We start from the raw sequence: 26,756 nt of genomic DNA, 5'->3' as shown, positions 1-26,756 counted from the left end.
GGCTAGGTCAAGACTCTTGGGGTCCTCCATTATCAAGTCTTGCTCATTAATGAGGAATGGATTGGTTGTCTCATCAATGGCAGTTTGAATGGTTTGTGATGTACTAGATTTGTTTTCCAAGGAGAAAGCATTAAATGGTGAATGGATATTCCTCTCAATGTTGAGTACTTTAGAGGTTGCTATATCGTTTAGGTTCTGTTCAATCTCCATATTTTATAAGGTTTGTGTTTTGGATGATTGGACATGTGTATTATTCTGAGGGATGAGGGTCTTAATACTAGTTTGGGACATAAGAGATTCAAATTTGTTTTGGCATTTGATGGTATTAATGGCCAATGTTGTAGGTTCTTTAATATTATTAATAAGTCTTGGTATGTTGTTATTTAGTTTGTCTGGTTGGTTTTGGATTAAGGTGCCTAGCGTAATTTGCCTCTTTTCTTTATCCACTGGTTCTAGGGTGGGCCTTTGGATATTAGAGCTTGTTGAGCCATCCCTTAGAGGTGTACTAGCTAGGATGGCTTTGTTGTTCATTAAATGAGCGCCGACTTGGGTGTTGACTGTGTCTTGGTTTTGTGGTTTGTCTAGTGGATATTGTTTGGTTTTAACTTGGGGGGGGGGGGGCTTAGTATCCATCCAGTCTTTGAGCTTGCCTTGTCCTTGTGCCTCACCTTCTGACTTTGTTGATGGGGATGCTGTGTTGCTACTGTTTCCATGGTTTGTTGGTGTCCAAAGTCTTTCCTTCAGTTTTCTGTACCATGGTTTTTGTCCTTGGAAGTGGTTTGGCTTGGTTTCTGTTTGTTGAGGTTCCCAGTTTCGCCTTCTTTTCTTCCTAGTTTCTTATGGTGAGATACAACCGTCCATTGCTCAATTTCCTTAGTTAGGGAGAGGATATCTTTTGTGCTAGTATCCTGGTTTTCTTGGTTTGGATCTTCTTCTTTAGGATGGTTAGGGCAGCTCCGTTGTACATGTCCCAACCTCCCACAGTTTGTGCATAGGAGATTAAAGCCCTCGTATGTGACTTTTTGGTAGTGTTTACCTAGTATAACATGAGTTTTGAGGGGTCTATTGGGACCAGTATGACCCTTGCATATTTCCCTCTTAGTGCTGATGAGGTACATGCGTCTATACGGATTAACTGTCCTAGTTTATTACCTATTTTTTCCAGGATTTCATAGTCATTAAACTCCGTAGGGAGTTCTGGGAGTCTGGCCCAGATCGTCGAGTAAGTTAGGGAGGCTTCTGAGGCAACGAATCTAGGCTCCCATTTCCTTACTGCTAGGTATTGGTTGCCTATGAACCAAGGCCCCTCATGTAAGGCTTTGTCGTAGTTCTCTCTTTTGTTAAATTTACTAGGTAATAGTCATTTCCAAGGTCTATTAGTGAAATTTGTTCCGAAGGTTTCCATATAGCATGAAGTTTTTATTGTAGAAATATGTATCCTACTCTTCTTCCAAAATTTTTTATGATAAAGGCATTTGACCAGTTTTTGTACATTAGCTCCTTATCACCGGAGGTGATAGGGATGAAGCTATCCGAGTCAAAGACATTGTCCACCTCATCTGAGGCGAAAGGGTTTTCGACCTCATCTGAAGGATCAAGAGATCCCACATTACTTTGAACAATAATATGACTCTTAGCTTGCTGGCTTTGGGAGTCGTTTGTTAGTTTGTTCAAGAAAGAGCACTCTTTAGTGTGCTCGTTACTCCCGGGGTGCTGGTGATGGGAGGGTTCTAGTGTTGAGTTATTTCCCCTTCCTTCAAAGATGGGAGTGTTCTGGGTCATGTCTACATCCATAGTAGTAAGATTTAGTGGGGACTCATGGCCTCTCTGATCTGGCGTCTGAGTGGTTTGCTTACAGGGTGATACCGATGGAGATGGGAAGGGTAAGGTGAGGGGAGTAGAGGAGAGAGAGGGGAATGGTGTTTTGATCATGGAAGGGGAAGCTAAGGAAAGTTAGAGAGAAGTAGGAGTTTCTCTCTCTAACCCATGATCTAGTTAGAACTCTCTTTAATATTTGCTACGAGAGGGAAAAAACTTATACATTATGTAATAGGTGTTGACTTATTTTTATTTCTCCCAGTTACGAGGAATTAATTAATCTGTTGCAGAGTTGATCTTGATAATTAATCAGTTAATCATTCTTTGGCTTGTCTTGTACTCCCTCCGTCTTATATTATCTGTCATGATTCTCTTGTACACGTTCCTTAAGAAAAATTAATTAGAATGGAATTTTGACTACTTTACCCTTATTCATGTCTTAATATTTAATCTTTCTTCAATGGTATTTGACAAAGTTATTCATAATTGAGGTGTTTGTAGTCTTCAAGAATAATTATTACTAAGGGTAAAAAAGAAAAAAGACAATCAATTTTGTCTTGAACTTCTAAAGTGACAAATAATTTGAGATAACTATTTTTAGTAATCACGACTAATAATATGAGACGGAAGAATTAAGAGAATTACGTATAAAATAAATTTCCATTTCCTAGAATAACAACCCATAGAACTTATATGGAACAAAGCTTTTGCAGCCAGATGAAATTTAACAAGAGTATATCCTCCTAAGTATAGAATCACATATATTTGTAGCAATTCTAGCAGCCAAAAAAATGTCCAGAATTGTCTACAAGTCAACAACTAGAGGTTACAATTGTAGTATTTTAATTATTCCCTTTTTCTACCATATAATATTAACCATTTCTTTTAAGTCCCAAAAAAAATTGAATCTTCAAAAGTTCCAAAGAAACGAAGATCCTTGTAAATGGAACTCATCATAATTCATATAATTCTCTTCAGCAGTATTGTCCAAATTAGGCAATGGTGGTACATAATATTCACCGGATAAATCATCAAAACCCGGAAAAATTCCAAAATCGGACATGTCATTTGCTGTCCCCATTGAAGAAAACATGTCCACAAATCCATTATCCAGGGTCATTTCCGTCTTTTCACTTTCCAACCCAACTAATCCGTTCGAAACCGAAACCGACGGACTCTCCGCATTAAACATTTCCGAAGATGACGACGAAGGATCCGAATTATCTCTCGGGTTAACCCAATTACTAACCCGGGGCTCTGAATACGAATTCGCGAACTGGGCTGCCGCCACTTGAATTTCCGCCGGCGTCATGGACCTACCGTTAACTATTTCCGGCGGATTTTCAGGAAAATTGAAATTTGCAGTTTTACCCCTCAAACAAAAAAGTGCTGCATCAAAAGCCCTCGCAGCTTTTTCTGGTGTGTCATAAGAACCCAACCAAATTCTTTCTCTGCTATTTGGTAGTCTAACTTCTGAAACCCATTTCCCCCATTTCCTCTTACGTACTCCTCTGTACTTTGACGATGAAGAAGATGAAGATGGTGAATTTTCACAAGAATCTTTTCCATTGGGTTTCACCATTGTTGTTAAATTCTTTTAAAAGAAAACAAGAATGTTGTGATTTTTGTAATTTTTTGATTGAATAATATTTGGTTTCGTGTCCTGGTTTGGTTTTTCTTTTGACAAGAATTTGGAATTGGCGGCTTATATATAGTATTATGTTTTGAGAGTGAAAGAGTGAAGAGAGTGAGAGTCAACAGGCCGTGTTTTGGACTACGCGGTGGTGGGTTTTGTAGAATGAGAGGACCACGTGTGATTTTAAAACCTCGTGGATATATTTTGTTATGTCGTGGAAGCTGGGTATAATATGTTCAGTTATGTTGCTTTTGGGTGCCACGTAGTTTGGACATTATTTGACATGTCAGCATAGGTTTGCTCTTTTTGTGGGACCTACTTTGACCCCTATTTGTTCCTCCTGCTTGTCTATTTAACAAAAACGGACAGTCCGGTGTAGGAAGCCTCCCGCGTTCATGCAGGATGGCAAGGACCATACCCCAAAAGATGTAATGTAGGCAATCTACCTTGATGCAAGCATCAATGGCTGATTTCATGGTTTGAAACCGTCACCTAATGGCGAAACTAGGGATTTATATTCAGGGTGTTTAAACTTGAGAGAAGCGAAATTTTTTTTTGATAAAGGGTGATCAATAAATTATGTATTCCTCTAGAACTTAATGTTTTACTAGTATACACATTGTAATTTTTCGACAAATGGTGGTCAATTGACCACCCTTTAAGACATGGAGCTTCGCTCTACGTGACCTATATGTCACACGAAAATAACTTTGCCATTGCTCCTAAGCCCCCTTCTGCTTGTCTATTTATAGCCTGTTTGGCCAAGCTTCTCCAAGGCCAAAATTATTCATTTTTTTACTCAAAAAATGTTCTTTTTTTTTTCAAAGTTGAAGTGGTGGCCAAGCTTTTAGAAGAAAAGAAAGTGCTTTTGAGTAGAAGCAAAAGCAATTTTGGAGAAGCAAAATAAGTAGCTTCTCTCTAGAAACACTTTTTTGAAAAGTGCTTTTGAAAAAATTACACTTAGAGCCTATTTGGCCAAGCTTCTAGGAGGCCAAATGTACTTTTTGAAAAATTTAAGGTGTTTGGCCAAAATAAAAAAGTACTTCTTAGCAGCAGCAGAAGCAGTTTTTCTGCTTTTAGGGAGAAGCTACAAATTCTAGCTTCTTCTAAAAAGCAAAAGCAGAAGTAGAAAGTTAATTTATTCAAGAAAAAAAATAACCTTACAATAAATTTATATATTTCAAATTATCTCTCAGTAATTTAATTTTTCTTTTTCTTTTCCTTTTCCTTTTCGTTTTTTTTCTGCTATACATTTATTCTCTTTTTTATTTTAATCAAATTTTTATTATCTTTTTCCTATTCTTAAGAGATTTTAAATTTATACTGAATGATGTATTTTGACATATTTAAATTATCATGTACATAATAAGTAATACCAAACACTCAATATTGTTGCTTTGGAATAACTACATTTTATATTAATTAGAATTTCTAATTTATATTTTTACTTTACGTTTTATATTTTAATTGAATTCTTTTATAATAAATGTTTAAATTTAATTTTTCTTTTCTAAATAATATTAATCGCAAATTGAATCTTTACTGTCCTTTTTCGTAATTTGATACTTAAAAGTGCTTTTTTAAAAGATTGGCCAAACACGATGAGCTTGCAAAAAGCACTACTCAAACGAATCGGCCAAACACAAACTACTTATTTTGCAAAAGTACTTTTTCATAAAGCATTTTTGAATAAAAGCGCTTTTCAAAATAAGTAGTTTTTGGCAGCTTGGCCAAACTGGCTCTTAGAAGCACTTTTTTACAACTTGGCTGTCACGACCCCAATCCCGGTCGTGATGGCGCCCAACACTGATGCTAGGCAAGCCCGACCAATTAAATATTCTCAACCCAAATACGTAATCCGTTAACAAATAATACGATTAAAATAGCAAATGTCAAGGTTCCAATCCGAATCTAGATAAAATAGTACGAAAAATAATAACGAATATTCCAAACATTCCCCAATAGATCTGGAGTCACGAGTTTAGAGCCTCTAGATGTAATAGAGTAATATATATCCATAGTGATAAAGAAGTCTAGAATATGAAAGAAATAAATGAAATAAAGGGGAGGAGTCGGGTCCTGCGGACGTCAGGCAGCTACCTCGACAACTCCTGAAGATAAAATCCAAGAAGACAGCAAACCGCTCCACTAAGTCTCCGGAGCACCTGAATCTGCACACATGGTGCAGGGAGTAAAGTGAGTACTTCCAACTCAGTGAGTAATAAACATATATAATGTCTGAAAGTAAGAAATTCCTAAATATTACAATATAAAGCTATAATCAGCGATTCAGCACATAAAATGGTAGAACAACAACAATACAAGGACAAGTAAGACAAATAGGTATAAATGCATGAATGCAATGCAATGCACATGACCGCTGCGGCGCGCAGCCCGATCCATTTGGGTACCCGCGCTCACTGTGGGGGTTCAGACTCCGGAGGGGCTCCTATAGCCCAAGCGCAATATCATCGTAGCATTCGCTGCGGCGTGCAGCCCGATCCACACTCAATCCAGATATATATATGCATACAAGCCACTCGGGCACAGTCAAATTGTTCATTTTTTTTAGTTTCAATTATTAGGAATTATAGAGCTAAGCGTTTAAACCTTTATTTACTTACTAAACATTTCGAGGCAGTGTCTAACTCAGGACTGATATCATGAAATATGCTAAGCATCATGGAAGCAGCGATAAGGATCCCTGAAGAATGCACATGATAGGCACAAAGCCCCAAACATATTCATAAAATCCAAGTAGGATGATTACCAAACAACTTCTAGTCAAGAACACAGTACGAACATCAATCGGAACGGACTAGGTCACAATCCCCAGTCACAATCGACCTCGCACTCGTCATATGAGTACGTGTCTCGCCTCAATATAGCGTCACAATGTAATATACCGGGGTTTCAAACCCTCAGGTCATCATCTACATCTATTACTCACCTCAAGCCGGCCACAAGTCTAGCTCGCTATGCCTTTGCCTTTCGAATCAACCTCTTCGCACGCCGGATCTGATTAGAACCACAACGAATACATTACAATAGGCTAAAGAAACATAACCCAATCGAAAAGGCTCGAAAAACACCAAAATTCACTAAGTTGGCAAAACCCGAGCCCCGGGCCCACTTCTCGAAAGTCAGAAATTTTTGCACCAAAATGTTCCTTATCTCGCCACGAGTCTATACATGTAAAAATCACAAGAATCGGAGCTCATTTGCTCCCTCAAATCCCAAAATCTCATTCAAAAACCCAAGCCCTAGTTCTTCCCTTTTTAACCCAATTTCCATGAATTTAAGTGTTGAAATCACAATAAAATGACGTTTCTAGGCCATAGGACTTACCTCCAATCGATTCCCAGTCAAAACCCTCTTAATTGCTCGCCAAATACTCCCAAGGTCGCTTAACAATGGTGGAAAATAACCCCAACTCGGATGAAATGTTTTTTAAACATTCTGCCCCAGCTACAGTGTTTTCGCAATTCCCAGCAAATCTTTCGCAATTCCCAAGCTGCAGTGTTTTCGCAATTCCCAGCAAATCCTTCGCAATTCCCAAGCTACAGTGTTTTCGCAATTCCCAGCAAATCCTTCGCAATTCCCAAGCTACAGTGTTACACCAGAACCAGCAATATCAAACTTCTCCAAAATGATCCGAAACCACCCCGAAACTCACCCGAGGCCCCCAGGACCTCAACCAAAAACACCAACACATCCTAAAACATCATCCAAACTTGTTCCAATTATCAAAACACTTCAAACAACACCAAAATCATCAATTTACATCGAATTCAAGCCTAAGTTCTTCTAAATCTTTCAAAACACGCATTCGATCAAAAACCCAACCAAACCACGTCCGAATGACCTGACATTTTGCACACACATCCCAATTCACCTAATGAAGCTACAGCAACTCTCGGAATTCCATTCCGACTTCCGGATCAAAATATCACTTATCAACCGGAAATCGCCAAAATACTAACTTCGCCAATTCAAGCCTAATTCTACACCGGGCCTCCAAAATCAATTCCGATCGCACTCCCAAGTCACAAATCATCCCCCGTAGCTAACCGAATCACCGGAAATCACATCCGAGCCTTCTAACTCATAAGTCAACGTCCGGTTGACCTTTCCAACTTAAGCCTTCCTTAAAGAGACTAAGTGTCTCATTTCTTATCAAAACCAATCCAAATCAACTCTAACACACCACATACCGATAACGAAACATGAAGAAACATGAAATGGGGGAAACGGAGCAATAACACATGAGACGACGGGTCGGGTCGTCACATTGGCCAAACACTAATTGTTGCTCATAAGTGTTTTTCAAATTAATTAGCCAAACACAAACTGCTTTTCATCAAAAATACTTTTGAGAAAAGCACTTTTCAAAATAAGCTAAATTTTAAAAGCTTGGCCAAATAGGCTATTATAATAGTAGTAAAAGCTTTGACTTTATTTTGTTTCTTTCTCAATGGCGTTTGTTTTTTCAGCTTGATAAACTTGAATTTTTTGTTTCAATTCTGAAGTGAGATATAATCAATGTATTTTGGTTCGTGTTGATGAGAACTTGAGAGAGATAGTTTGTTGGGTCAATCTTCATTTTTTCCAAAAGTATCTTTTCTCAAAGTTAAAGTGTCTGATCAAGCTTTTAAAAGAAAAGAAGTATTTTTGAGTAGAAGCGGAAATAGTTTTTGAGAAGCAAATTAGAAACACTTTTTAAAAGTTTGATCAAACACTAATTGTTGCTCAAAAGTATCTTTCAAATTAAGTAACCAAACACTAATTGTTTATCACCGTAAATACCTTTTTGAAAAGCACTTTGAAAAGAAAAAAAATACTTCTGTAAATAAGTTGATTTTAGAAGCTTGATCAAACAAGCTATTAAACTCCACTTGTAAAATAAATCACGCGAGTAAGGACTATTACTTCTTTCTTTTATATATAACTTTAAATTTCAAATTTATATTTTAACAACAATGAACCGTTCATATTTAGACGATCACAATTAGGGCTGTGCATTATTTGGATCAACCTAAAAATTCGATTTGGATCGGATTTCAGATCTTTAATTTATTATTATGGATATCGGATCGGATACGATTTGGCTCAATTTACATTCAACCGATCCGAAATCTGAAATTTATATTTTACGTATAAAAATGAGGGGTGTTCTTTTAAAAATTCTGAGGTTTCTTTGTTATTTCTCTCACTGTTTTTGCCTTTTCTTTCTTTTTAATATTAAAAGTAAAAGATATGAAAATGAATGAGTTTTGTAACTTTGTTACTGAAACGGGTAGGAGATAGCATGTTAAAATTATTTATTTTAGCATCTTAATAAGGCGTACAATTCGAACCGAAATTTGAAATATTTATCCGATCCAAACATCATAAAGCGATCCGAGTTTAATTTGGTTTGGATTCGGAGTGCAATTTATAAAATCCGAAATTATAACCTGAAAGGTACTAAATCCGATCTGATCCGATTCATGAACATGCCTGATGATCACGCCCAACTATTCCTTATAAAAAGGACAATGCGGTCGTTGTAAATATGATCCGGTTTACAAGTCCGGAGTCGAATCCCACAGAGAATTAACCTATCAATTACCTTTGTTGGAATCACTAAATTCTTTATAATCAACTTTTCCAAACGTTGTAAACAATAGTTGATGGTATTTCTAACAACTAAGACTGAAAGTAAATAAACAGCTGTAAACTAAAATATGCTTGGGTTGTAAACAATAATGAGAAGGTTCTAAGGTAGTGATTTCCCCTATTGATGGAATCCCTTCCGGTTATGTTTCATATAGATTCACCAAAACATCTCTATAAATCATGAGCACTCTTTTTACCGTAAATCTCTCCCGAGTAATCGCGATAATTTACTAGACGCACTCTCCCGAGATACGCTGGCTGACTTTGTTTATTACAGCTCACTTTAGATTGCACCCAAGGCTTCGTTATCCCTAATCCCGCCTTTAAACCCGCAGTTATAGATCCCTCTTATACTTTGGGAGTGGTGTTGTTCAACAATTACCTAAATATGCACTCTCTTCCGAGTTATGCACACTAAATAGACACAGCTAATTGAGGATCCTGTCAATTAACTACAACAAACACGTAGTTGAACAAATAGAGATTAACTGGTAAACTATATTAACATAATCAAGAAGTTCATCCTTCAATAGGTTCCATCAAAACCTTAGACTAAAGTATTTAGCTACTCATAACAACGTAAGGATAAACTACGAAAATATTCATAATAAAAAATAGCAAGAAAAAGAAGAGATAAAGAACTATGATGTTTTTGGGTGATCTCTCACACTTGTGTATCTTGCAAAAGTATTCTCCAAAACAAGTCTGCCCTAATGTGGCCGAATTTCTACATCTTATAAGGGTTTTACACCAAGTTTTCCCGACTTGACACTTTGGTCCCTGAAGTTTCTGCGTCCTGCCGCGGTCCCACCGCGGTTACGCCAGGACCGCGGCCAGAATGGTCCTCTGAATCTGCAGCAATGTTCTGCCGCGGTCCTACTGCGGTTACGCCCGGACAACGGCAAGCCAGCTTCAGTTCTGGTTTTGTCCCTTCGCTTGGTGCACTTTGTGGGTATTGTATGGTTGGCCTCCTTTTCTCCGTAATTGATCTCAAAAGTACCCCACAAACTTCTTTTCTTGGATATAGCCTGCAAAGCATGAAAAAACACTAATCAGAGCATTTGATTATCACTTTTTACCATAAAACTATACAAAAATATGGTTCTTTAGGGCCTAATTATAGTCTAATTCACCTATTATCAGTAATTCTAATTTTCCATATTAGTACGTTGTCTTGTACTGCATGTGCATTGTTAATATTCTTACTTATTTGTCTTGATTTTCTTACATTATTTTGATTTATTCTTTTACTTGATGGAATGATAGAATATTAACCATAATTATTTTACTTTTTCTTAAAGGAAAATATTAACAGATGCTTACTTATAGGAAAAGATTGTGGGCCTCTATAAATTGAGACACACAATAACACAATAGAATACATAATGTAGTCATTACGAGAGTTTTGTTTAGATGGGGAATTTATTCTTTCATAAGCTTTTTCTCTCTTTTATATATATATATATATATATATATATATATATATATATATATATATTCGCTTTTAGTATATATTTTTTTGTCTGATGTACCATCACCAAAGTTTGCTTTATTAGTTTCCGCACAACGCTATTTTCCTGAAGGTAATTAATTCCATCTCCTTTCATTTTAATTTTCCTGCCTGTTGTTAAAATAATAATGTGCTTATAACTTGAGCAGTGGATATTACATGACTGGAGCAATGAAAAATGTATCCAAATATTGAAAAAATGTAAAGAAGCAATTCCAAGTAAGGAGAATGGAGGAAAGGTAATTATTATTGACATGGTGTTGGATGACCAGAAAGGAGACCACAAATCATATGAAACCCAACTTTTCATTGACATGCTTATGATGGCTATCACTTCTGGAAAGAAATTGGCAGAACTCTTCGCTGATGCTGGATGGTTGTTGAGGTCTATTATTGAGGTTTATCCTTAGCAGCTTGTTTGGATAGTTGTTATCCATTGTATTGTATTGTTTATTTATTTAAAATTAATTGTATCATATTGTTAAGTTAATTGTTCCGGAATAACCAAAAGTCCCATATTATGAAACAATCGATTTGGTGCGGTGGGATTGTTTCCTATTTTTTTTTTCCAATTATGCCCTTACTTATTATTCCATAATTCCATTTTATCCTTTATTATTATTTTTTTATTTTAACTCCAAATCTCCAACCTTTCAACCTACTTTGTCTTCGTCCATCTTTTCCAGAGTTGGTTCGTGCCGTTCTTTTCATCCAAATCTCCATTCATTTTTTTTTTTGTCTCTTTCCGTTGTTTTAGATTTCTTTTTTTGTTGCTAATGATAGTTAACCTTTTTCTTCAGATTTTTGCTCTTGTTTTCAAGCTACATAATTGGTGATAAATTAATAGAAAAAGATTTTAAAGTTATTTTCATACGTAATTCTTGATAAACTTTGTTTAAACAATTGAGGGTATTTTAGTAAACTTATCAGTTATATATGATAGCGTACGATACAGTCAAACTAAATAAGAAAAATATTAACTATTTAACAATAGCAAACGATACAATCTATCTAAACGTTATATTCATAAAGCGATACAATATAATAATACAATATATTATAAAACGATGGATAACAATGATCCAAACATAATGTAATGTCACCAGAAGTTCAAATAGACTCTATATAAGCTGAGTGAAGTGTATGTTTTGGAAGTCAACGATATGGTAACTTACCACTAATAGTAGATGCCAGTGATCTAGCGAATGGTCATTGCTTCTTTGAGAAGTATGAATTTATGGTCGTTATCTTGGGCCTTGGCAAGCACAAAACATCATCCATTATTACACAAATTAAAATTTATATTTATATTATTATAAATGCATGAATACAATGTTAGATTACAAAAATAATCTTTTAATATTAAGCATAATAACTCACAACAAAAGGACATAGCCGGAATTCTAGATATTAGCTTTATAATCCTATCATTTTTAAGACATAATACTACACGTTAGGAATCTTACATGATTACCTTTAGGAATCCTATTAGTATAATTACTTTTAAGCTGTCTAATCCATATAAAATTGAACAAGTAAATATCTTTACTCATGTAATCCTATTACTTTTAGGATATACTTCTTAAAAATTCATATTCCTAATTTAATTCGAAAAAGTATTATAATGTGTTATTACTAATTAATTTGAGAATGTGTTTTATTGTCCAAATCTATTTAGAAAAAGGAGACCCTATACTATTATAAAAATGTAAACACAATATTAATAAACCAAAATAGCCCTAAATATTAAGCGGAAGAACTCATAGGGAAAGGACATAACTGCAATAATCTATTTTTGGACTACAATACCTTCTTTGCTAATTTTAATATTTAAGATTTTAAATTAATTAAATTTTATCTATTAAATTCTTATTAAAAATATGTAGAAAGGTTTAATAAAATCAGTTTCTAAAGAATCCTCCGTAATGGCAATACATTACCACTCCATAATGTCCAATACCCAAAAAAGTAAAAGTAATATTAAATGGACTGCATAAAGAGATGAAATTGAGGAAAAAATATCCGCACAATAATAAATTTTTATATTATATTTGAACTATTTCCTACTCAAATAATATTTTTTTAATAAATTTTTCGTGTAATATTGAAAAATACCCAATTATTAAACAACAACTAAAAAATATTTAAGAATATAAATGTGTGAGAAAGAGAAAAAAAATGGTTAGTAAGAGTAAATATCACTAATGGTTCTACAAACATAAAGAACTAAAAGTGAAATATCATATCAATCTTTTACTCTTTGAAAGTAAAATTTATTTTGTATAAAATTATGATTAAGATTAAATATTCAAAACAAGAGATGAATTAATATTAAGATCTGAATCTACATAGAATAAATTATTTTTTATGTTACAACTAAATAATTAAATCTTTAATTAATTATTAGCAAGATAATCCAATTCAATTATTTTTTAAATTCATCATATGAGTAAAAATTTTATTTCAAGTTAAAAAAAATCTTAGGATACATAAATTTATTCCATAAAAAGAGCGTTAGAACACAAAGTAAAAAGGTTAGTATATTATTAAGACTCAAAGTTATACAAGTGTCTGAGAAAGTACAATCAAAGCTAAATCCTAATCAAGAACAAGCTTTCAAGACCATATTATAAAGAGTCGACTCTGGTATAATAGGATTATACTTTGTAGATGCCTCAGGCCGAATCAAATAATATTTCTATGTCATACATTACTTGCAAATATCATATCAAGAGGCATGACACTATTAGCAATAATAGTAAGTGGTGTACCAACAACGATTTTATTGTGCGGCCACCCACTTTAGATTTGATATACCTCTTCAAACAACTTAAATAACCATCACAAATATATCAAAGTAGAGCAATAATGCTAATTTTATAAGGAAAGCAAAATTGATAATATGGGATGAAGCACTTATGGCAAAGTGTCAAACGATCGAAATAATTGCCCGGAATTCTTATTAATGAACGGTTTGGTGGAAAATTAATGGTTTGGAAACTGATTTCTGCCAAGTCTACCAGTAGTTCCAAAATCGACAAAAGCAGAGACTGTAAAATCTAAATTGCCAAAGTTATACTTCAGGCCTCAAATGAAAAAGATTCAACTTACAAGAAATATAAAGCAAGAACATATCCAGTATTCTGTGTCTTCTTGCTTTGTGTCGGAAACGAATAAGACCATCCAATAAAAGATGATTTGATTTTTCCTGAACACTTGGTTATCAATCCCAATGGTAAAGTAGTGCATTTAATAAGAGAAATATTTCTATCATTAGATTAAAACGTAATTTGTACAAATCGCAAGATAGAATTAAAAAGATATCTTAGCTAGCAAAAATGAATATGTTGATCAACTAAATAAAGGGTTGATTGCAAACTTTGACTCAACAGAAAATGATACCAATAATTACTACCAAGAAGAATACTTAAATTCTTTAATACCAAATGACCTTCTACCATACATGTTTGTTGTCAAGTTTATTATTTCTTACGTATGTTAGTGTCACCATATGTATAATATACTAAGTTAAAATTGATCTTCCATTGTATATAGGTTCATTTTGAAAAAAATTATGTCCGTCATGCTACTGAAAAACTTAGATATGCCGAATAGCTTATGTAATAGCACACATATGGTATATAGAAATTTTTACAATAACGTCATACATGCAAAAATTATGATATTGGCAAAATGTGCTTCTAAGTATATTCTTATCCTTGAATTCAACTTTCGTCTCTCGAAACTAAGGTATCCTTTTAAATTTGTGTGAAAATATTTTTTAGTATGTTTATGTTTTGCAAATATAACAAATAAAACACAAGGACAAATATCCTAAATATTAGGACTATATTTACCATGTTTTCTTGCACGAACAACTGTATGTTGCACTTTCAAGAGGGATAGGATATCAAGATCAACAACAAGAGTTTTGGTTAAGGCAGAGCAACCAAAGCATTAGGAGGAAACATACACAAAAAATATTGTCCACAAAGAAGTGTTCGTTAAGATATCATCACATTAGATACTTTTAAAATATTATACATAATTATCTAACTAACATGATAAAATTGATCATTTGTGTAAGTTTTGATGATGTCCTTTTATTTTAAATTCACGTATTGTGCTAATGTAATAATATTTTTTGGCATTTAGATGATCGTTGTATTATTATACATAAAATTTCTCTCATTAATTAATTTTATTGTTCCTTCATATAAATAAATTTTTAAATCATCACGTGCCATTATTAACGTGCAACGCACGTTCATAGATACTAGTAATTATTAAAAGTACAACAAAGCAATCCCTAAAGTGCGGTAATTAAAATCCTATCAACTGCGCTCGTTAAAATTATAGCCAATGAACAGCATTGAAAGAGTGTACTTTTTTTCCTTGCTCTTTCGTTCTGTCTCTACCAAATAAAGGCTCTTTACTAATTTAGCGCGTGTGAGCCACGCTCAACCCTAATGGAATGGAGATTTTTCCCCCAAAATCCACACATGCACGCATTGGTGAGGCTGCAGTGTAATAGTTTGGGAGCTGGTCGTATATTTTGTCGGAGAAGAGAATAATTGGGAAAGTAATATTAGGGCTGTTTTGAGAAAGCCACGTGAGGGGTGTAGTAAGGCACGTGTATTGCCCATCAACGGCCCAGATGAAGTTCAGATTAACGGTCCAGATTATTTCAAGTGAATTAGTTAGTTGGGCTCAATATTCAGTTACTGGGCTTAGCTGTTATAACAGATTTGGGCTGAGGGAGATTATTCAGTTTTTGATCGGTAATTTCTCTCTCCATCTCTCTTCGTTCTCTCTCTTCTTCCTACCTTCTTTCTTCTTCTTCTCTGATTCTAATTCCTTGACCTAATTCAGTTCATCTCCATTACAGGTGATATTTCAACTGATTGAAGATTAATTCAGTATTTCTTTTTCCTATTTCAGTTCTGAAGGGTGAAAGTGTGGATTGTAATTCCAATTTGGTGATCAATAAAATTCCATTTGTGTTTTGATTCAATTATTTTGAGAATATAACAACTTGGTATCAAAGCAACTCCTGGCCAATCAATGACGATAACAGAAACTAGGTCCAAATCCATGGAGGACAATGTTAGAAAATTGGAAAATCAGTTAAAAATTCATATCGAAAGTTCACAGAAAAAAACAAAAGCAACTGATGCAAAAATTGATGATCTAGTTAAGAAGTTGGATGTGTTGATGGACAAGCTGCTTCCAAATCAAGCAGGTATTCTGGGTAGTGCTCCAACTGGGGAAATCCATCTGGAAGGAACCAGCAACAGATCGAGGGGAGATCAAATTATTTCTCCTAGGATAGGGGAGAGAGTTCAAGGCCACCACAACTCCAGTGCTCGAATGGAGATTCCCTACTTTGAAGGCAATGGGGGAGCAGATCCTTGTTCATGGCTGAGAAGGTGTGAAAGGTACTTCCGCTACAATCATGTAGTTGATCATGGCCAGAAGCTAGAAGAAGCTGTTCTTCACCTGCGAGGAAGGGCTGAGGCATGGTATTTCTCCTACCAATTAAGCAAAGGCCATGTTAGTTGGCAAGAATTTTGTGAGGAGCTGTGCAAAAGGTTTCAAGATGCTGAATACAGTAAGTTCAATCTTATTGGTGAATTCAAGAAAATAGAACAAAAAGGTACTGTCAATGAGTACCTAGAAAAGTTTGAAGACTTGAAAGCATGGGTTCTTATTAGGAGCCCTACTATACCAGAGGATTTTTTCTTGGAATTCTTTGTAGAAGGACTGAAAGAAGAGATAAGGCATACTGTTAAGATGCTTAACCCCTATACATTGAGCCAAGCTGTTGAGAAAGCTAGGCATCAAGAGAAGGTTATAGAGACTTGGAACAGGAAAGGGAAATCAATGTGGGGAAGGGGGGTTAACCCAATTAACTCCACATCTTCTAACCTACCAAGTTCTAATCTAACTGTTAGAAGTGCAGTGAATGTTAGCCAGGGCAACAGATTGTTTGAGTCAAGAAGAGATCATGGTCTATGTTACAAATGTGGAGAGAAGTACCACCCAGGGCACCAATGCAAGAATAAGCAGTTGAATGCTATGACTGCTTCTATAGAACAGACTGAAGAAGATCCTAATTTTTCCACTGAAGAGATGGGGGAAGGAGATGTAGAGCTACCTGAGGTGGAGATTATGGATGAAGCTATAAGTTTAAATGCATTATCAGGAACTGAGGTTCCCAACACTATCAAGCTTAGAGGGAGATCTAAAAGGAACACCATGACCATTCTGCTAGACTCAGGAAGCACTCACAGTTTCTTAGATTTAGAAACTGCCAGAAAAATGGGATGTCTAATCAAGGAAGCAGTGCGTATGAGAGTTACTGTGGCCAATGGTAACCATCTCATCAGCTTGCACACTTGTCCTAAATTCAAATGGAGTATACATGGGGTGGACTTTGAAGACTCAATGAGAATCATCAGATTAGGGGGTAATGACATGGTACTAGGGGGAGATTGGATGAAAGCACACAATCCAGTTTTATTGGATTTTATAGAATATAAAGTTCAGGTGAAAGGCAAGAGGGTGGAACTCAAGGGCATTTACAGTCAAGCTGATCTTAAAAGCATGACTACTTCTGGGGCTAAGAACCTACTTAAAAAGGGGCAAGCCATCTGGTCTCACCTCTTTACAATTTCAGCTATAGAGTTGCAGTCAGAAGAGAAGATACCTGCATCCATCAGCAGTGTTTTAGAGCTCTTTCCAGATGTGTTTTCTGAAACAAAGAAGCTGCCACCAAGAAGAAATCATGACCACTTTATTCCCCTGAAAGATGAAGCAACACCAGTCAGCATAAGACCATACAGGTACAGCTATTTTCAAAAGAATGAAATTGAGAAACAAGTGAATGAGATGCTTAGTAATGACATAATCCAACCTAGTCACTCTCCTTTTTCTTCTCCTGTACTATTAGTTAAGAAAAAGGATGGTAGTTGGAGGTTTTGCATTGACTATAGAGCCCTTAACAATATGACTATTAAGGATAAATTTCCAATTCCCTTAGTAGATGATTTGATGGATGAGTTACATGGTTCTTGCATATATTCTAAAATTGATCTAAAGGCTGGTTACCATCAGATTAGGATGGGGGAAGAAGACATCTATAAAACTGCTTTTAGGACTCATTTGTGGCATTATGAATTCAAAGTCATGCCATTTGGCTTGACAAATGCCCCTGCCACTTTTCAATCCCTCATGAATCATGTGTTCAAGGCATATTTGAGGAAATTTGTGCTGGTGTTCTTTGATGATATTTTGATCTATAGTGCATCTTTAAAAGATCACGTTGCACACCTTCAAGTGGTGCTGAATGTATTAAGGAAGGATCAGCTCTTCGCTAAACTTTCTAAGTGCTCATTTGGGCAGTCTAGAGTGGAATACTTGGGGCATATCATAATTGGAGAAGGGGTAGCCACAGATCCCTCAAAGATTGAAGCAATGGCCAATTGGCCAACCCCCACAACAGTAAAAGCACTTAGGGGATTCCTAGGTCTGACAGGATACTATAGAAGATCTGTGAGGTCCTATGGAGTGATCAGCAAACCCCTCACAAATTTACTAAAGAAGAATGGATTCCAATGGGACACAGAAGCTGAGAAAGCCTTCCAATCACTGAAGACAGCCATGATAACTGCTCCAGTTTTGGCTTTGGCTGATTTCACTAAAACTTTTATAGTTGAGACTGATGCATGCTCCAGTGGCATGGGAGCTATGTTAATGCAAGAAGGAAGACCAATAGCCTTTTTTAGCAAGGCTCTAGCACCAAGACACATGGGGCTGTCAACTTATGAAAAAGAGTACATGGCTGTTTTATCAGCTGTAGAAAAATGGAGACACTACTTGCAAGGAGGCCATTTTATAATCAAAACAGACCACCAAAGCTTAAAGTACTTGCTAGAACAAAGAGTCACCACAGCCTTGCAGCAGAAGGGGTTGGCTAAATTGATGGGGATGGACTATGAAGTACAATACAAGAAAGGCACTGAGAACAGGGTAGCAGATGCTTTGTCTAGGGTGCAGGAGGTTGAATCTAGTTTGAAGGCAATGTCAACTACTGAACCAACCTGGATGACAGAAATTGAGCTTAGTTATGAGCATGACCCTACTGCCTTGCAACTAATCACTGAGCTGATTACCACTCCTCATGGCAAACCTCAGTATTCTCTAGCACAAGGGATATTGAGGTATGAACAGAAAATTTATGTGGGCAGAAGCTCTGATTTAAGAACTAGAATATTTGAGTTGTTACACAATTCCCCCCTTGGAGGTCATTCAGGACAACAGGGCACTCTCAAAAGAATAAAGATAATATTCTACTGGCCTAACATGAAGCAAGATGTTTTTAAGTGGGTATCTGAGTGTGATATTTGTCAGAGGGTCAAAACTACCAATTCTCACCCTGCAGGTCTTCTACAGCCCCTGCCTATTCCTGAACTTCCTTGGCAAGATATAGCCATGGACTTTATAGAAGGACTACCCTCTTCCAATCATAAGAATGCAATCTTAGTGGTGGTGGACAGATTAACTAAGTATGGCCACTTCCTACCCCTCAAACATCCTTTCAATGCTCAGGATGTTGTTGATCTGTTCCTAAAGGAAATTTACAAGCTGCATGGGTTGCCTAAATCTATTATCACCGATGGAGATTCAGCGTTCACCAGCCACTTCTGGCAAAGGCTGTTCAAGGCCTTGGGTACTAAGCTCAAAATGTCAACAGCCTACCATCCACAAACTGACGGACAGACAGAAAGACTCAACAGATGCTTGGAATCCTACCTCAGGGCCATGATGTCTAGTCCCAAACAGTGGGTTAAATGGTTGCCACTGGCTGAGTGGTGGTACAACACCAACTACCATTGCTCCCTAAATACTACGCCCTTTCAAGCTTTGTATGGGTTTGCTCCACCTCAAGTTTCCCTGGGGTCCCTTCCACACCCAACCCATACTCAAGTAGGGGCATGCATTGCGCAAAGACAACAGATGTTACAGTTGCTTAAAGAGAATCTCACACAGGCCCAAGCCAGGATGAAATTCTATGCAGATCAGAACAGAACTGATAGAGTTCTAGAGGTAGGAGACTATGTCTATCTTAAGCTTCAACCTTACAAGCAGTCATCTTTAGCAATCAGGAAGAATCTAAAGCTAAGTGCCAAATTCTATGGACCTTACAACCCGTTGCAATTTTACAACGGAAGATGGTCAAGGTTAATAATGCCGTTGGGGTCAAGGTTTTGGTTCAATGGGCTAATCTAGGCCAAGATGAAGCTACTTGGGAAGATTGGGGGTACGTGAAACGCCAGTTTCCGGAGTTCATTGCACAGCTATGACCTTGAGGACAAGGTCATTTCCATGGGAGGGGTATTGTAATAGTTCGGGAGCTGGTCGTATATTTTGTCGGAGAAGAGAATAATTGGGAAAGTAATATTAGGGTTGTTTTGAGAAAGTCACATGAGGGGTGTAGTAAGGCACGTGTAATGCCCATCAACGGCCAAGATGAAGTTCAGATTAACAGCCCAGATTATTTCAAGTGAATTAGTTAGTTGGGCTCAATATTTAGTTACTGGGCTTAGCTGTTATAACAGATTTGGGCTGAGGGAGATTATTCAGTTTTTGACCGGTAATTTCTCTCTCTATCTCTCTTCGTTCTCTCTCTTCTTCCTACCTTCTTTCTTCTTCGTCTCTGATTCTAATTCCTTGACCTAATTCAGTTCATCTCCATTACAGGTGATATTTCAGCTGATTGAAGATTAATTCAGTATTTCTTTTTCCCATTTCAGTTCTGTAGGGTGAAAGTGTGGATTGTAATTCCAATTTGGTGATCAATAAAATTCCATTTGTGTTTTGATTCAATTGTTTTGAGAATATAACACGCAGAGTTCGCATGTGATCAGAGGCAGATTCAGGATTTGAATGTTAAGGATATCAAGTTGATCAATTTTAGGTTATTTATCTTTTCGATTTATATAAACAAAAATCGATCAACAAAAAAATATACTTAGTTATGAGTACTTGGCACAAAGCTTAAAATTTTCAGTAATATTACTAATGTCATAAATATACATTATTCATTTATCATTATTCCAGTTGAGTTTTTATATTCTGAAAATGCGGTCAATAATGACGAGTTTGGAGGAACGAGTTTTGTTTTATGAAAGAGAGATTGACGAAAGATACAAAAAAGAAGGTTTTTAACTATCTATTATTTAATACTAAGAGAATATAATAAAAAGAATATTTTTACTATTATATTATCCTATTAGTTTCTACTTAAACACAAACCAAAAAATCAAATATTTAAAAAAGAAGAGTATCAATTAATGTGAAGTGACAATGTACTCAATTCTCTTTAGACTAAATGCAAGCAAAAAAGTTTTCTCTACGGGATTCAAACCCTCTCCCTATGGGAGAAAAAGCTGGACCTTTGCTATTGGCACCTTGTCACAATCCGAAATTCTCACCTCCGGGATCATAATGGTACCTAACATTTGACTTGCTAGGCAATCTAATATTAAATATAATTATTAACCATTTTTAGCAATTCAAGTCAAATGAAAACCAATAAGCTGAATAAACTGAAATAAGGTAGACAAACTAAAAACGGCGATATCCAAATACAATCCCAGAACTGGTGTCACGAATACAAGAGCGTCTAGAATACTACAAATAATAGTCTGAATAAAAGCATAGCTGTCTGAATTGAAATAAACAGCTAAGGTAATGTAGAGAGGGGGACTTCAGGGTTGCGAACATTGTGCAGTTGTACCTCAAGTCTCCGTCAACAATCGGATCCGAACAATATACTGAACGCCGCTAGGACCAACTCCAAAATTTGCACAAGAAGTGCAGAGTGTAGTATGAGTACAATCGACCACATGTACTCTGTAAGTGCCGAGCCTAACCTCGACGAAGTAGTGACGAGGCTAAGGCGGGTCACTTACAACAACTTGTATGCTGTATAATAATAATAACAGGGATTAAAAAATAGAAAATGAAAGTAAGGCAGTTAATTTATGTAAAAGAACTCAATCATTGCAATCCGAGAACCCAGAATAACTGATCTCATAATTTCATGTAACAATGCTGAAAACCAACACAATAACAACCACGAATACAACATACACAATCCGTTGCGGCGCGCAACCCGGTCCCACCGTACACACACAGTCCTCCCTTATTTCACCATAGCATCATTTATCAATATCAAGAAACACATATAAAATCCGTTGCGGCACAACCCGATGCCACCATATCATCATAATCAATGTCATAATTCTCCCTTATTTTACCATTTCATAATTTATTAATAGCAACTGTTACGTACACAACTGTTGCAGCGCGCAACCCGATCCAATCATATCATTATAATTAATATCAAAATCCTCCTTTATTCACCATATCACTACCGTTGCGGCGTGCACCGCGATGCATAAACATTGTCAATAAAAGCAATCAATTCAAAAGCTCAATTTACAAGAATCTCCACAATTAAGGAATATGAAAGCAAAGCAATATAGGGACCACATACTAATCAAAGAAATGCTAACAATAATTACTGTCACTATCCAAAATCCAACTAGTCGTGATGGCACATAGCCCTACCTGCTAGGTAAGCCAATTAACAATAATCCAATTCAAATAAGATTTACTAAGAAAAAAATAAGTGATGAAATATCTGAACTATAATACACTTCCCAAAGACTGGTAGTACAAATCATGAGCTTCTAAGCCATTTCATCCTCCTCTAGATCTGCACCTTCAGCGATTCTGAGAGCCAGGCTTCTTTCCTTCTTGGGTGCATCCATCTTCATGGTTTGCCTTCTAAGTTCATAGGCAGTGAGATTTCCAATTAACTCGTCCAACTTGAGAGTGGCAATGTTCTTTGATTCCTGAATAGCAGTGATTTTGCTTTCCCAAGTAACTGGCAAAACCCTTGTCAGAATTTTCTCAACCTTGTCTTCTTCAAGGATAATCCTTCCAAGAACTTAAGTTCATTTTTTAGTATTGTGAACCTTGTATACATCTCTTGGATGGTTTCTCCTTCCTTCATGGTGAAATTCTCATATTGAGAATACAACAATGTTCCTCTTGATCTCTTTACTTGAGGAGTTCCTTCATGAGCCACTTGCAAAGTGTCCCAAATTTCCTTAGCAGTAGTGCAGCTTTGAATTCTGTTGTACTCATCTGGACCAAGTCCACACACAAGCGATTTCTTGGCCTTAGCATTCTTTTCCCACTTCTTCAAGTCCTCAGCAGTGCAGTCAGCTCTAGTCTTGGCACATCCACTCCTTCCGCATTCTTCTTCATGGTAGCCAGGGGACCATCAGTAACAATGTCCCCGAGTTCATAGTCCTCTCCGATGATGTGATCTCTCATCCTGTTTTTCCACCAGGAGTAGTACAACCATTAAAGAGTGGAGGCCTAGCAGTGGATTGTCCTTCCCAGTTTCCAGGTGGTGCACTCATCTTGATCTGTTCCTAAGGTGTTAGCCTCTTCAAAGATAACATGCTCTGATACCAATTGATGTTTTATACTTCAATACCACACAAGAGGGGGTGATTTGTGTGGTGTCCAATTTTTCGCTTAAGTTATTTATGGAAGGACCTGGTTCTTCTATGTATTTCAACTACTACTGTTGCAGAATAATAAGTACAGAAGTTAAAGAACACAAAGATTTTACGTGGAAAACACCTGGCTCAAAAGGTAAAAAAAAAACCACGACCTACTTTCCAGTAGGATTTTCCCAAACTCTCCACTAAAATCACTGATACAAAAACTGCATTTACAAAAACTCTTTTGTAAACCTAGGATTAACTCTAATCCCGTTGTAGCACACAGCCTCAACTGTTGCGACAATTTCAAGTTAACTCTAACTTGAATACTCTGAGTACTTAATACAATTGCTTCTAGATAAAGCTGAAAGGTACAATGGGAAAACACCTACTACAATTGAACTAGAATAAGAGACAGACACTTGGAACTGGTTCTTCTATCTGGTTCAAGTAGCTTCAGGTTTGCACGTTTGAATCACAAACGAATTTCTTGCAAAATTGCCTTGCTATTTTGCTCTCAATTCACGTTTAACTTCTGCTTATGTGTGTTGCCTGTAAAAGAGAACAACACTGATATTTATAGAGTTAGTAAATAGAGATTGACAAGAATTCTGATGCTACTCTTCCTTGGTGGAAGAGTTTGTGACGACCCAAAGGGGTCATCACTTGTTTTCTTATTCATTCTGTGCTTCCGAGGCCTTGAAAACCTCATTTAGGGTTGCCTCGATTTGCGTGCGCAGTCCGGGCGCGTAGCCGGAAAGCTTAAATATGAAATTCTATGAAAAATGCTAAGTTTTGATATTAAAATGAATAAATTTGACTCTGGTCAACATTTTGGGTAAACGGACCCGGACCCGTGATTTGACGGTCCCGGAGGGTCAGAAAAATATGGGACTCGGGCGTATGCCCGGAATCAAATTCCACGGTCCCAAGCCCGAGAAATGAATTTTTGAGTAAAATTGTTTTTCTGAAATTATTAAGGAAAATTGAAATGAAAATCGATTAGAACGTGTTGGTATCGGGCCCGTATTTTGGCTCCGGCGCCCGGTACAGGTATTATATGTGATTTAAGATATTTCTGTGAAGTTTGGTTGAAATCGAACGTCGTTTGACGTGTTTCGGACTATAAGTTCTAAATTTGAAAGTTTATGAAGTTTGAAGAAAAACTATTGGTTTTGAGGCTTGATTCATTGTTTTTGATGTTATTTTGGCGATTTGATCGCACGGTTAAGTTCGTAGGATGTTGTTGAGTTAGTGTATGTGTTTGGTTAGGAGCCCCGAGGGCTCGGGAGTGTTTCCGGGGAGGTTTTGGACTTAGCAAAATTTCAGAAAAATCTGCAACAGGTGCACAGACCTTTTCTTCTTCGCGTTCGCACCCTCTATCTCGCGTTCGCGTTGCCTTAGCCCCCCCCCCCTTCTTCGCGTTCGCGAACAAGCTCACGCGTTCGCGTATGCCAAATCTTGAACCCCAGTATTTTCCTCTTCGCATTCGCACTCTCACTCTCGCGAACGCGAAGGCTTGTCAGCTCCTACCCTTCGCGAACGCGACCCTCCTGTCGCGAACGCGAAGGGCAATTTTGCCCAGTTATATTTTTAAGTTTATGAACAGTGTGGTCGCGAAATTTTCATAAAAAACTTCCTCTCCAAGGTCCTTAGGCATCCATTGAAGCTTCCTTTCATCAAGACCTCTTGGGTTAGTAAATTCCAACTCGTTTTCTTCATTTTCCATCATTATTTATTGAATTCCTAAGCTTAAATCATATAATCTAGGGTTGAAATTGGGGGAAAAGGGTAGAATTAGGGCTTTTCGATTTTCTTTGATTTAGACCTCGTTTTGGGGTCGAATTTGAAAACAAATTGTATATCCGGGCTCATGGGGGAATGGGTGACATAGAATTGGTTCGAACCTCGGGTTTTGACCAAGCGGGCCCGGGGTCGATTTTGGAATTTTTGGAAGAAAGGTTGGGAATCTATATTTAGGCATTGGGTTTGAATTGTTTAGCTATTATTGATATTATAAAGTCGTTATTTCATAGATTTGATTGAGTTGGAGCCGAATTCGAGAGGGAAAGCGGTCGTTGTGGATTGATTTAGCCGTGGAAGTTGAGGTAAGTGTTTGGTCTAACCCTAGCTTGAGGGAATAGGAGTAGAGTCTTATCTGTTAATTGCTATTTGTCGAGTACGGTGTATAGGCATGGTGACGAGTATCTATACATTGGTGTCGAGCATGACCGTGAGTCCTAATTTGCTAAATTGTCGAATTGGTAATTGTTATTTATGAGGAATTGGTTGGAAATCTTTAACATTGAGCCACTAATTGTTGAGACTAAGTGTGGATTTAATTGTGTTAAGTAGAGATTGAAAGAGTTTGGTTATAGCTGGATCCCCCTTGCCGGGATGGTTTATTATATTATCTTGTTCCCTTGCCGGGATAGCTTATTATAACATCTTTCTCCCTTGCCGGGATTATATTGTGTATTGTGCTGAATGAAATGGGATCGTGTGGCACGCCGACCACGAGATATTATGAAATGGGATCGTGTGGCACGCCGACCACGAGATATAATGAAATGGGAGCGAGTGGTACGCCTACCACGTGATATTATGAAATGGGAGCGAGTGGTACGCCTACCACGTGATATTATGAAATGGGAGCGAGTGGTACGCCTACCACGTGATATTATGAAATGGGATCGAGTGGTACGCCTACCACGTGATATGAGGAATTGGGATCGTGTTGCACGCCTGCAACGAGAGGAAATTGAAACAAGTGAAAGTGGTTTGTTTTCCCTTATTCTGTGTTAGAAGAGATCAGATGTAGTTTCTTTTGTTATCCCTGATATTCTGTTTTATCTGCTACCCCATAAGTATGTTGCCCCTCCCAGCTTTAATTGTTTATTTTCCGCTATTACTTTGTGGTACTTGTATATATATATCTGCACAGGTTTATCTGGTAGTCTGGTCTAGCCTCGTCACTACTTCGCCGGGGTTAGGCTAGGCACTTACCAACAGATGGGGTCGGTTGTGCTGATGCTACTCTCTGTGCATCTTTTTGCACAGATCCAGGTGTTGGAGCAGCATTTGAGTAGCAGTAGCATTCTGGGAGCGAGCTTTCAGTCCAGGGACATTCGAGGTAGCCTTCCTGACGTCCGCAGGCCTGGAGTCCCTTTCTATCTTATTCAGTTTGTTATCATTTGTACCGAAGCAGACAGTGTTATGTTTCATTCAAACCTTGTATTTAGTATTCTCTAGACGTTCGCGAGTATTGTGACACCAGTCTTGGGTAGAGGATTTTGTTAAATTTCCACATTTCCTTCAGTTAATTATATTTGAGACTTCCGCTTTATCATATTATGATTTGTTTTCATCAAATGGGAGATAATTTGCTAAAAGAAGTAAATTAAGTTGGCTTGCCTAGCTCCTATTAGTAGGCGCCATCACGACTCCCGAGGGTGGGAAATCCAGGTCGTGACAAGTTGGTATCAGAGCTCTAGGTTACATAGGTCTCACAACTCACGGACAAACTCGGTAGAGTCTGAGGGATCAA

At 37.0% G+C, this 26,756-nt stretch overlaps 1 protein-coding gene across 1 annotated transcript; it reads right to left on the bottom strand.

The window, feature by feature from the left end:
• Positions 1-2,450: 2,450 nt before the first annotated feature.
• LOC109214266 (ethylene-responsive transcription factor ERF017) lies at positions 2,451-3,515 on the bottom strand. Its single transcript, XM_019378163.1, has one exon. The coding sequence runs from the start codon at positions 3,398-3,400 to the stop codon at positions 2,729-2,731; it is 672 nt and encodes a 223-aa protein (XP_019233708.1). The 5' UTR covers positions 3,401-3,515; the 3' UTR covers positions 2,451-2,728.
• Positions 3,516-26,756: the final 23,241 nt, after the last annotated feature.

This window comes from Nicotiana attenuata, unplaced genomic scaffold, assembly GCF_001879085.1.
Source record: "Nicotiana attenuata strain UT unplaced genomic scaffold, NIATTr2, whole genome shotgun sequence".
NCBI classification, from domain to species: Eukaryota; Viridiplantae; Streptophyta; class Magnoliopsida; order Solanales; family Solanaceae; genus Nicotiana; species Nicotiana attenuata.
The sequence above is the reverse complement of the archived record's forward strand: the minus strand, read 5'-3'. Positions and strand labels throughout refer to the sequence as shown.

Bases quoted from the DNA above. Each gene is read 5' to 3' on its own strand.
- LOC109214266 (XM_019378163.1), bottom strand. From the start codon at position 3,400: ATGGTGAAACCCAATGGAAAAGATTCTTGTGAAAATTCACCATCTTCA.